Source organism: Hipposideros armiger, unplaced genomic scaffold (assembly GCF_001890085.2).
Source record: "Hipposideros armiger isolate ML-2016 unplaced genomic scaffold, ASM189008v1 scaffold_62, whole genome shotgun sequence".
Classification (NCBI taxonomy): Eukaryota; Metazoa; Chordata; class Mammalia; order Chiroptera; family Hipposideridae; genus Hipposideros; species Hipposideros armiger.
Window position 1 is genome coordinate 4,141,189 of NW_017731412.1, and position 12,168 is coordinate 4,153,356.

Here is a 12,168-nt window from a genome sequence, read left to right on the forward strand (position 1 = left end):
AACATTTGTATTAATAGTAGCAGCTTACTATTAAGCTAATAAGTTTAAAAATAAGTTAAAAGGTTAGGTTATAAGAAGTCGCAGATTTCTTAACACGGAAGCTACTAACTGACAGCTGTCGCTTTCTTTCAGGAAGAAGAGAAACAGAGTGTTTCCTGGATTTAGAGCCTCGTGAGGCTGAGGGAGACAGGTGTGCAGAAGAAGAGGAGAGAAGGGGTCCAAGCGGAAGCCGCTCAGCCCCGGCAGTGAGTCACGTACCTTTCTTGTCCGTCCGGCGGGGGCTGAGGGTTGCTCTGCCCCGGCTCCGTGTCTCCACCACAGCTGAGGTTCCCTTGTGTCCTGTCAGCAGAGCTGGCCCCAGCACTGGGGTTCTGCCCTCCGACACTACCAGTGAATCCTGACGAAGAGGTAGTGCTCATCTGGTTGACCACAGGAGCAGAGGCAGATGATGACACCGGGGGCACCGAGGAACCGGAAGAGGAACTGCTTGCTGCAGGGTTCGCAGAGCTCCCACTGGAGGTGGGATTAAATGCGCTGCCAGCGGGGGGCACTGCTGATCCTGAATTTGAAGGTAAAGGCCCGGCGTTCCCAGGAGGAGCTTGTCCCTGTGCTGCTGCTGGTGGGGTCTGGTACTTAGGTGGTATCAGCAGGCCGCTGTCGAGCTGCAGAGTGGCTAGGTAAGGTGCTGAAAGAGGACATGCACACAGGTGACTCTAGTGACATTCTGCAGTATCAGACAATCAAAAATTTGGTGGTCGCTTTTTAAAAAATTATGCTTTCAGGCTGCAATACTCTGGTGTGACACCCCAAAATGCTATCTCCACACTTGAACATATGCTTATATGTCCTTCAAACACAGAAATGAACACAGAATGAACTACTTATTATAAATTCTGGAGAAAAACCGAACTTGAAAAGAGAAAATTAATCACTTGTTACATTTTCCTTACAGACTGACTCCATATGCCCTCACTGACGAGTGGGAGGCCATATATTCTACAGCCATCAAGGTATCCTAGGCTCCTATGCATATACAGCTTAACAAGCTTCTTAGATTCTCTTGGGAATCTGGGTTAAAATTAAGCAGTTAATACCAAGTCATGCTGCTAAGTTTTGCAAATGTGGAAAAAATTAAACACGACTTCTTTAGGCAACTTTAAATAGCTTTTAAAGAACATACATGCACATAAAAATTTGCACTTACGTAGAATGCAAAAATTAGCTGTAAATACATACAGTAATGGAATGCCAACATGACCTGGGACAAAAGCCAACATTACCTGAGACCTTAACAAGATGGAGGGGAGGAGCAAGTTGCTATTTTACCTCTNTTATTTGATTGCCGTGCATTTTCCAGAATAGATTAGAAAGTCCCTGAGGGTAGGCACCGTGTCTCTTTCCCTCACCATTTTATCCCCCAGGATGTACCACCTCACTGATAGTGAATGAATAAGGGAAGCCAACAGTAAGTTGCTTGACACTCTTAGAGCTCAACTCCAAAAATGTTTGTCAACCGGAGCCTTCAATAATAGAAGAGCCAGTGACATGCCCCAGCCACCCCAACACAACGTAAAATGTGATCACTGTTACAAGAGGTAGAAAGTACTGGGAAGCTGGAGGAAGGAGAAAATACTCTAGAACTGGGTAGAAGGCTTCATGGAGGAAGTATCACGGCAACCTAACCTAGAAGGAGTGGATGTAAACATGAATGGGTGTGCAAGTTATCAGTTTGTCCACTTTTGGTGACTCGGATACTCAGCAGTCACACGTTTCCAAAATGAATGCCTGTATGAATTAATACAAGAGGAAATGTTCACAAAATCATTACTACTGTCCAAAGGTGTTTAAATGTAAAACATTTCCCTAGTCCTTAAACTTAGGATGACACCAACATAGCTCTCACTTTTTTTTTTTTTTTAAGACATGAAATTTAAAATGTTGCCATATAACAAAGTAAGGAAAGCGTGTAAGTTAGCATCATCACACGAAGATCATTTTCAGAGTCAACTTGTATTCTGGGAAACTTACCGTTGCTATGAGGCCAAGAGTGCACAGTGGCACTTCTCACCAGCGCTTCGTCCACTTTTCCACCCGTGGGATTATCCACATACTGCCGGCCCTGCTCCAAGGCATTAAAGCATTCCGTCCAGTAATCGTTATTGTCTGCTTGCACCCGGTCATAACTCCAGCTTACACAGGGAAGAGTTTGGCGATTATTGGAGGAGATGTAGTCCAGGAAACTCAGGGAAGCAAAGGGCTGTGTGTGTTGGCTCTGCAGGAGGAGAAGAAGGCTGATAGGTGGCTCCGGGGGTTTTCTGGCTCCCTCCATCTGAGGAAGAAAGGTGGTCTGACACATCATTAAGCGCCTCTCTGCAGCCTGACCAATGTCAGAATTCTTCCCAAAAATATCCAACTCATCTTCCAGGAAGAGTCCTGAATTGTAGCCAAGTTTGCGATTCATAATCGCACTAAACCCACAGGTACAGCGGTACTGGTCCTCATTGGAAGAATCGGGGATGTAAAGCCCGACATCTGCCCCTTTGATGTTCATGTTGCAAGCACAGATGCAACAGCTGTCAAAGTTTCTGTCTTTAAAGATATTCATCACAGAATCGGAGAGAATCAGGGTGACATAGAGACTGTGGGCCTCAGGAATCGGCTGCATGGTGGCGGGCTCCACAGAGTTCAGGGGCCGCGTGGTGGAGGGCGTAGAGGCTGGTGACCCCTGATCGGTGCTGTCGTATTTGACAGACCCCTGACCACTGGCAGTGCCCCCGCCTCTGGGAGTTCTTGGGGTCCTGGGGGTTCGTGGCGTGGGGACAGAGAAGCGAGGGGTTGCTGGAGATGGCAAAACTCCTGCTCCACTGTTGCTGGCTGGGGCTGCGCTGTTGAGCGTCACTGGTGTGTTCATCTGTGGTGTGTTCAGATAGTCTGGGTCTGCTAGGCTCCCGACGCTAGGCACATTACTGCAACAGACAGACAGACAGNAGCTGGTAGAGTATCAAGTCCACAGCAGCACTAAGCATGGCCAAAACCTCTCTCACCCTGTTAATCTTTAACCACCATTCAGAAAACAGACCAATGCCCAGCTAGTCCATTCTTGCTGCCTAACCAAGGCTCATTCCAGGCTCGAACGAATGTTCCTCCCCAGCTTCTCGCTAGCCCAGTCTTTCCACATTTCAGGTCCCATCTATTACTTAAAGACATTGTGATCTCATCATCGTCTAAGTATGTATTTATAATACCAATGGGGTATAATATCTGTTCATCAGGTACATTTTATTTTAAAGTGAGAAAGGGCTTTAGAAATCTGATTCCTACTTAACCTTCAAGCTTAAGTTAAACACCACTCACTCGTCACTTTGTACTTGAACGTCCAGCATCTTTAGATACAAGTTAATTACTCCCCTCCAGCAAGAAATATATTTTTAACTGTGTTTATATGCTGTTCCTCCTGAAGTCTGTAAGTGTTTCAGGTACAACAGTGGTAATTTAATACTATTTGTAACCTTGAGTACAAACTGATAATCAAATGATTAATAAATACATATATATAAAATGGATGGATGGGAAGGAAGATAAATACATAAATGAAAGAAAAATAAGCTAATAAATTGATTTTCTTGAAGAGAGGGCCAATCTTACACATCTCTAAGTCCCCCAGGAATAACAGGCACTTCTATTTGCCCTAAGGAACAGAGTGGATTAGGAGGACAAGGACACAAATTTCATGATCCTGTTCAGCTGTTCTCCAAAGAATTATAATTGCTATCTGTCACTTTAACCACATGATGCCTTGTATTATTTAACTTCTTTGTGCATAAATTCTATTTCCCTACTGTGATGCCATAATCCTAAAAAAGTATAGGTCATACTTGCATCTCTCTCAAAATGCAGACGAGCCTCTGACTTTATTAGAGAAATTAAAACGTTAGGTGGGCATTATTTTTTAAAAACCGAGCTAACGGGACTACATGATATATTTCTATTAGTCTCATGATATTTAGAAGGATTTTTTTAAATACACATGAAAGCCACTAGTATTTATACTAAGAGTAACACTAATGAAGAAAAACCATCGACAAACAAAACCCAAGGAANAAAAATTCAGTCTTGATCTCAACTAGCCACTATTCAAGTGGCAAACAGCTACCCCCAGGAGAGTGGGAGGTGCTATAGTGGAACGTGCAGGTAGACACAAAACAACAAACACTTCCTTCATCACAGAAAGTTCTATTAACAGTGCCCGTTTAGAATACCCAGAATCTCTGGATGGCAAATGATAGAGTTAATAGATCTAAACAAAGATCTGAATTATTTAACACTTAATCTATCATCCAGCAAAGGGTTGGTTGCACATCACTTTTTTGAGGAGACTGTGTAAGAGATTCAGCTGTCGATTAAGTTTCTGAAGCTGCTGCATTGTTTGTGAATGGTGTGCTGGCCACACCAGTGGTACTGTACCCGCCTATAATTAAATAAGCGAGAGCAGGGCTGGAGCACAGCAGCGGAAAACAGGCTAGGTGCTCCCCTCCAGAGTCCTTCTGAGTACACTCTTTCAAACTGCTGGTGAATTGTGATTTCCACAGTACTTCCACAACCATCAGCTGTGGGAGCCTTTCAAAAAGGCCGGTGAAGTAGGGCAGGATTATCCCATTTTAAAGAAGGGAAGGCTCAAGTAAAATGGTCATTTCAGGTCAGACATAGAACGAACAGAAAAGGCAGGACTTTGAGTCCTGTGACACTATATTCTCAGGTCTAGGGTTCTTTCATACTACTTCTCTGTCAGTTTTTCATTCCAATATTGACTTGACATAAACAAGCGTAAAGCCGGTTTATGACATTAAAGCTGCTTTCACTAAGATGGTCGTATACGAAGTCATGATAAGTACCCACAGACTGCACCTAGACCACAAATTTGTCTTATTGGCTCCTAAAATGCAACTGTGAATTAACTGTCAACCTGTCAACATTTTTAAAAAGGGAATTTACATAAAAATCCAGATCTCCAGTCTCCCACATTCTGCCTGAACAACTTGCTGCAGCTGAATAGCAAACGTCCCTTTCAACGGGACGGTCTCTCAACAGCTCATCACGGACCTGCTGGCCCACTGTCCCTTACTGTCCTTGCAATGACAGGCGCATCACAGTGCCTCGTCTTCTGCTTTACTCAGTCCATGTCAGCACCACACTGATCACCTAGTCCCAACAGAAATTTGAGTTTGTGGCTTTTTATTTTATAGCACTTAAATTATTTTATTAAGGATTTATGAATCATAAAAGAAACTGATTCTATGCTGTTGACTTAAGTGCTACTTTCTGGACGGCATGAAATATGCCCAAGCTATGATGAGATCCTCCCTTCCCTTCCCCCACACCGCCCACCATTCTGTTGCTGCTTTCTTCCATGTGGGATCGGTAACAGACACATTATCTAAGTTAATACTTCACTTCAAGGGGCCTTAAGTCAACACATTTAAAATCATCAATTTCTATAAAACAAAGCACTCACCACCACTACCCACCCCCAAAATACTACCAACTCCGGTCTAGGGCTTGATTCTGTGGTAGGCACTGATCTGACATTGAATCAGCAAGAACACCACGATTCTCTACACAAATAACCTTAATTTCTCCATGCACATGAAATTTAGATTAGAAAATAATGCAGATTTTCAATGTGAAATAATGTGCTGAAAACATGAGTGGCCAATAAAAGCTGCAAATAAGATGTTACCATCCTCATTTTTAATAAATATTTAGTTGAGATAAAAGCCACATTCAATACGGTAGGTAAGTAGCCACAGTCCCTGCACGTACTTGTAGCCATCTCTAATGAAAGTGGCTGCAGGGGGCATGGGCAGCTGTTCGATTTTAGGAGGGATTGCCCACGAAGGCCGAAACAGACAGGCATCGGGTATCTTCAGAGGTAGCAGGCATTGGCTCGGCAACATCTTCAGCGGAGCAAACATGGAGGATCCCACAAAAGGCTGAAACGCTGGAACTTTGTGCACATATGAGAAGTCCTGCGAGAACAAAGTGAGGTCAGTGATAGCGCTGGTGAATGACTGAGGGCATTATCAAGTAGTAACAAAAATGACCCTAATTCAGTGTTTCTCTTATCAGATCAGTAGAAAAATGCTAATGCCAACATTTTAAACTAATCAAAAAACACTATAATGAATACACCAAGCAATGTCCTTAGAGGACTCTTAGAAACTTAGGTATACATGGTATATAGGTAGTATTATTTTAGAGAAGATGTAGCGAACCCACTTGAAAACCACGCTGCCTTGGTAAAGTGACTGTGTGGGCAATTACCTTTATTTCCTCGGGCTTGGGGCTTCCTAATCCGTCTTCCACTTCCATCTTGAACTCAGTGAGCTGTGTGGAAACCATGCTGACCATCGGGCTCTCCATCATGCCTAACGCTGTGGCTGTCTCTGAACTGATTCCATCTTTATAATTCATCACAGGAGAAAACGCAGGGTGCTGCTCCAAAGACGGAGGGGTGGGGAACATCCTCTGCAGGTCTGCAACTGCTGAACAAGAAAAAGGAACAAAAGAGACTAAGCCACTTATTTCAACAGGCAGGACCTCTAAAAAAAATCCCTTCCCATAGCCAGGAGCCCTATTTGGTATCAGAAATACATTCATTGAATGGTGGTATCGGTTACACAATAGAATATCAATAATGGAGAAGGCCACCAGCAGAAAATGATCCTTTTCTGGAACTCCNTGAAGGGAAGCCTCTTCATTTTGGAGTGAAGGTTTTGCAAGGACAGGTGAGGAGGAAAGCCCCTGGTTCTTGGGGGCCTTTAGGTGGGTGATCAGGTGGACGGTGCGGACAGCCGCCTTACCTTTGCAATGCAGTGCTCTCTGAGTTTACCTCCAGTTTGTCATCACATCTCTCAGTCTGGAGCTCTGGAGGCCGGAACTCAGCATCATCGATGGGTGGGAGACAAAAGCTATGCCACCACTTATCCGATGACTCCAGGTTCGAGGGCCTAATCCCACAATATAAGGCTGTCTCGCTGACCTCTGCCATCAGGGGCAGTCTTTGGCCTACGAGGACAGTTCTGTCATCCAGAGTAGACAGCTGCTGGAGTTCGAGCCCGTTTCCGTAGAGGGCTGGATTCACAGGGACAGATGGCGGGTCCAAACTCTCCGTTTCCTGACCTCGTGGCTGAGGGCTGAGTGTCGGTGGCAAAGGGGAAATGGGGGAATGAGGTGAATCCATAGGATTCAGATTCATTTGCTTGCTTGTATTTCTGGAAGGCACGGCCATTTGCTTATCATACTTCCTGCTGCTCGACACCTCCAAGGAGGAGTCCATCCCTGCCAACCCTAGCTTCTGTCCCGGTGGGTCTTGCTCCATGCATAACTCTTCAGCCACGGAGGGCCTGTGGTGAAATGGTATCAAGGGTCTCTTTTGCAACTTGTCTCCCTTTTCCTGTCTTTCTGTTGTTTTGTGCTTAGAAGAAGCCGGAGGTGGTAAGGATGAAGATGATGATGGTCCTGCACTGAACCCTGGTTGAGATATTGTGGGAGGTCGATTGGGTCCTACAGCACAACGTTTTAGAAGTTTATGCCTGAAATGAGAATGAAAATGAAGTCAGCAAAAAGACAGATGAAAATAACTGCATCACTATTAGCATTACAAAGAGATGCCTCTGACAAGGTTATGTCTTTTTAAGTGCGCATTAGACGCACTAATACATCAAAAAGGACTCTCGGTGTTAATTACATTTTTAAGGACTAAAAACTGCAAAACATCCTGATGGAAAGTGATGAATCCATCACATATAAGTTAAGAAGGTAAGAGACAGATTTAAGAAACATAAACTCATACAATGCTAACCCCAACAAAATTATATGATTTGAAAAAAAAATCCCTACATCTTTCAAATTTGGTGAGGGCCTCAGATAATCTATTCATACTGCATCTTAAAACCAAGAGTTATGAAACTGTCTGCCAAGAAAAAAGCAAAAAAGCTTCCAATTTCTATTTCATAACACTTTACTAACTCCAACATAGAACAGTTTATAATGGCGTGTAATGTTGTAAATCGGGAATAAAATAACTGTGCAACTCTCCCCCAAAGAGTGAGACTAAGGTATCGAGGGTGAATCCTAAGAACATTTAATAGCATAAATAGACTATAAACCTCAGATGCCACTATTATCTATGAAAGAAGGAAGAAAAGACTACTTTGGATCTTACAGACACATTAAACTGAGACAGAAGTAAACAAGCTGGGAGTGAATACATATCCAAACGCATCTATCTGAACTATCTAGCCAGGAACAGCAAGTCTGCTCGCATCCTAACACACTTCTTGGCAAGGATGGGTGTGAGAAACTGCTCAGTAAGAGGCCCAGATGATGCCAAGGTTTAATCTGTGCAACCAAGTTATACAGCAGGTCAGCCAGTTGTCTCCCAATACATAAATCACTCCCAGGAAAAATGTAAGCTCTCCAGTAACTGAGGCCACTCGGGTGGCCTTACTTTACTGCTGCATTGCAGTAAATGATGCCCTGGTGGGCAGTCAAACGGATTTGTGTGGCATAATGGGATGGTTTAGTGGAACAGCAGGATGGCCACTCTGCCCCATCAGGCCGTTAAATAGCGTGAGGAGTGGACCACTCCATATGGGTTTGGTAATCCTGCAGTAGATAATCTGAAAATACTCTTGCCAGAGTCTTTGCTACTCTGGGGAGAGGAAAAAAAAGAAAACGCTGACTTTGAAGAAGGCTGTCTAAGCATCAAACTACCGTCAACAAGGCAACAATTGTGCTTTAAACCCCCGGGGCCCAGCCCCACAGTAAGAGATGAGCGTCTCCTCTGGAAATATCTCAATTACATCTTCTAAGGGTGCTTATCTTAAAACCTAAGCGCTAGAAGTCTTTTACATAAAACTTTTTGATTTGGATTTTCTCAGAGTGCATTTAACTACACCAGTCCTTTGATAGCTGTCTTATGGTAGCCTCTTCAAAGCAAGGGCTTTTTGCAAAGTGATAATCTTGCAAAGTCATTTTTTTTCAGTTGTATTTAATCACTCAGCTACATTGTGAAATGGTCAGAGTTAGGGATGCACCCATAAGTAACAGATGAGCACTGCAAATTTCAGATCAGGAAAGGAACCTCACAGGAGCAGGCAGCAGGAAGGTCAGGCTCAGAGGCTAACTACATACATGGTGGTCTGGTGGTGGCTAGGAACCAGAGGCAGGGCCAAATAGGGGTTAAAAGAATGAGGAAAGCAGACTGACTACAATGGACATGTCAGAAAAAGTCATTATAAAAATGCAATGATAAAACTATTTAGAAAATGAAGAAAAATAAATAAATTATAAAGCTTCTAGGCTGCGAAAGGAAAATTGTGATCCAAAATGACCACAATATGGTATCTGCTTTGGGAGGAGACAGACATGTCAATATTAAGGATATTTCTTAAAGGCACCCCCAAAAATACAAGACTAGATAGAGTACATGTGAGAAGTCAGGTTTATAGAATGGAATGCATAACTACAAGAAAGAACTGAGGGTATTTGAATTTGGTGAGGAAATAGAACAGTAACTCCAGAGGACAAAAGAAAGAAAAGTGTCATTTGTTTACATTTCAGGTAAAAATAATTCAAGGTAGCAAATAAAAATGTGACATAAATCAGTAAAAGAGTTATTTTTAAAAAGTGGGAAAAATCTAGATTAAGGGAAAGAAAAAATAAGATGTAGAAACAAGTGAAGCTAAATACACTAAAATTTATATCCTACACACTTTCTAAAGATGGACTATATCTTGGATATGGGCTGTTTAAAAACTAATGTTAACAGGAAAATACTTTTTGTCACACAATTTATAATGGCCTAGAGCAGCGGTTCTCAACCTTCCTAATGCCGTGACCCCTTAATACAGTTCCTCATGTTGTGGTGACCCCCAACCATAAAATTATTTTCGTTGCTACTCTATAACTGTANAAAGAATATAAAATATCACAATATCTTTTACAATGATTACATTGTAAAAATGACAATATTTTGGATACAAGTTAACTAAAACATTATTACAATTAATTTCACGTTTTTTTAACGCAACTACTAGAAAAATTAAAATTACTTAAGTAGCTCTCACTTGTGGCTCACCCTGTTTTTCTATTGGATGGTGTTGCTCTAGACATTAAATTTTATGTTTTTCCACCTGAATGCACAATAAAGCTATTGCAGAGATGAAAAATTCTTGCCATGCTATTTTCACTGTCGTGTCTTGGGAGGAAATACTATACGTCCACACATACACATTTACACACACACACATTTGTACACATTAAAACAATCCTCTTGACTCATTACTGTATTTTCCCAATGCTAGTATTTTTGCGATATTCCAAATTCATTGATTTTTATACCCTGTACTTTATCATAAAATTTTGAGTAGCTTCTTCTTAAAACAATTCCATTTGGAATAAAAATGAAAGAAAGAAGAGAGTACACTATACACTTTACTGGGCAGACAATAACTAGCAGGAGGGCTTGTGAGTGAATAATCTTTGACGAGTTATCAGGAGTGTTAACATTTACCATCACACGTACCAGTGAATGTCAAGAAGGGCAATGGACTAACTGGCTCAATACAAGGGGGAAAAATGCACTCATCTGACCTGTTCCACATGTATCTGCTTTAATACTGTTTCTTTTAATCTGTGAGTTCCATGTTTGTAAAATTCTGCAGTGCAGAGTAATAAAAAAAAAGAAAAATGTTTAATTAAAAAAACTACAGCAACTGGCTGGCTATCATTATTCATTTTCATACATGTCATGCTTGAGAAAGCTTTGCATATTTTAAAAAGCTATGGATCCACTAAAGCTGTCAAAATCCAATCTCTGTATACTTCACACTTCTACATTTGAGTAAATCAGCTCTACATTTATAGGTTCATAAAACTTTTTGACTCATCCCTATGACATGGTGGTTTTTCCCCTCAATTTGTTCTCATTACCAGCTGAAGTTAATGAGAAGGTATTAAAGAATGATTTGCAATGGAATTATGTGTCTGTTTCAGAGTATCCACACAGGCTCCCCTGACTTGCTTCTCTCTGGTAGAAAAATGTGGTTTCTTAGGGCAAAGAATAACTGAAAAAAAAGGAAGCTTCTCTTCTTGTCAGCATACATAGTAAAGCTAGCTAGTGTATCTCAAAGAGGAAACAAAAGGTTCAGTATGAATCAGAAACAGGACCACAGAAAACAAACAGTACTCATTATCCTTGTGTGAATTAAATTTATGAAAATGAAAACATTTTACACAAGCTCTGAAAGTGGAATATCGCTTCAAAATATCTGGGCAGCATTTATCCTAGTAGGAAAGGGCTATTACAAAAACAAATCTAAAACATCTTTTTCCACATTTTAAACCATAAAAGTTAATTAATTTGAAAACAAAGGGAAAAAGAATTCACATTATGATGGCCTCTTAGCTGCTTGCCATCTTAGGAATACCCAATTATACAAGTTTAATTCATAGGTAGTATTCTGTTAAAAGGAAATTCAAAAGTAGATGAGTCTTAGAAAAGGTACCACACTGAGTGTGAGAGCGTTATATGAAGATGCACATAGGATGTCAGAGCTCAATTTCCTTTTCTTACTTGGTGGGTAAGGAACAGCGGCTCTTCCATCCTTTCCAAGAGGTCGGTCTTCAGTCCCAACCGTCGGCATTTTTGATGAACGCAGTGCAGGTGATACAGCCTAAGAACAGAAAAGATGCTTCCTTATACAGTGTTCACCAGGTGAACGCCTAGAAATACCAGCAGTGAAACAAAGGAGATGGTTATGAGCTTGTCAAGTATGAGAAGCTGAGTGACCGAGTCTTGTGAATTTTCATGGAGCTGGTGAGGGCAGACTGTGCCATCAGGCAGGGCCTGCAGACCTAGAGCAAATCTTCCCTCCAGGTCATTATCAAGTTGGTTCGGGGACACAGTGCCTCCAAGTAGTAATTGGTTATCAGTCTGGTTTTCCTTCTGTTTGGAAGAAGGCAGCTCAAGATGACCTCAGGCCCTCCTGAACAAGTTTTTATTTTCACCACAAAAACAAAGCATACATCTTCTGCTCCTATTTCCATAGTTACTGTTCATCTCCACAAAAAATAACCGTATCTCATAAAATTACTGACATATAC

The 12,168-nt window shown here is 41.8% G+C and overlaps 1 protein-coding gene across 1 annotated transcript in view; it reads right to left on the reverse strand.

Moving 5' to 3' along the window:
* Positions 1-12,168, reverse strand: part of MED13L (mediator complex subunit 13L) — a 260,986-nt gene that overhangs the window by 34,357 nt on the left and 214,461 nt on the right. Inside the window, exons 9-12 of the mRNA XM_019641580.1 lie at positions 6,861-7,592; positions 6,322-6,631; positions 5,821-6,026; positions 2,029-2,966 (exon numbers count right to left, since the gene is read on the reverse strand). Of these exons, the coding sequence (XP_019497125.1) occupies positions 2,029-2,966; positions 5,821-6,026; positions 6,322-6,631; positions 6,861-7,592 (2,186 nt within the window). The remainder of the gene's footprint in view (positions 1-2,028; positions 2,967-5,820; positions 6,027-6,321; positions 6,632-6,860; positions 7,593-12,168) is intronic.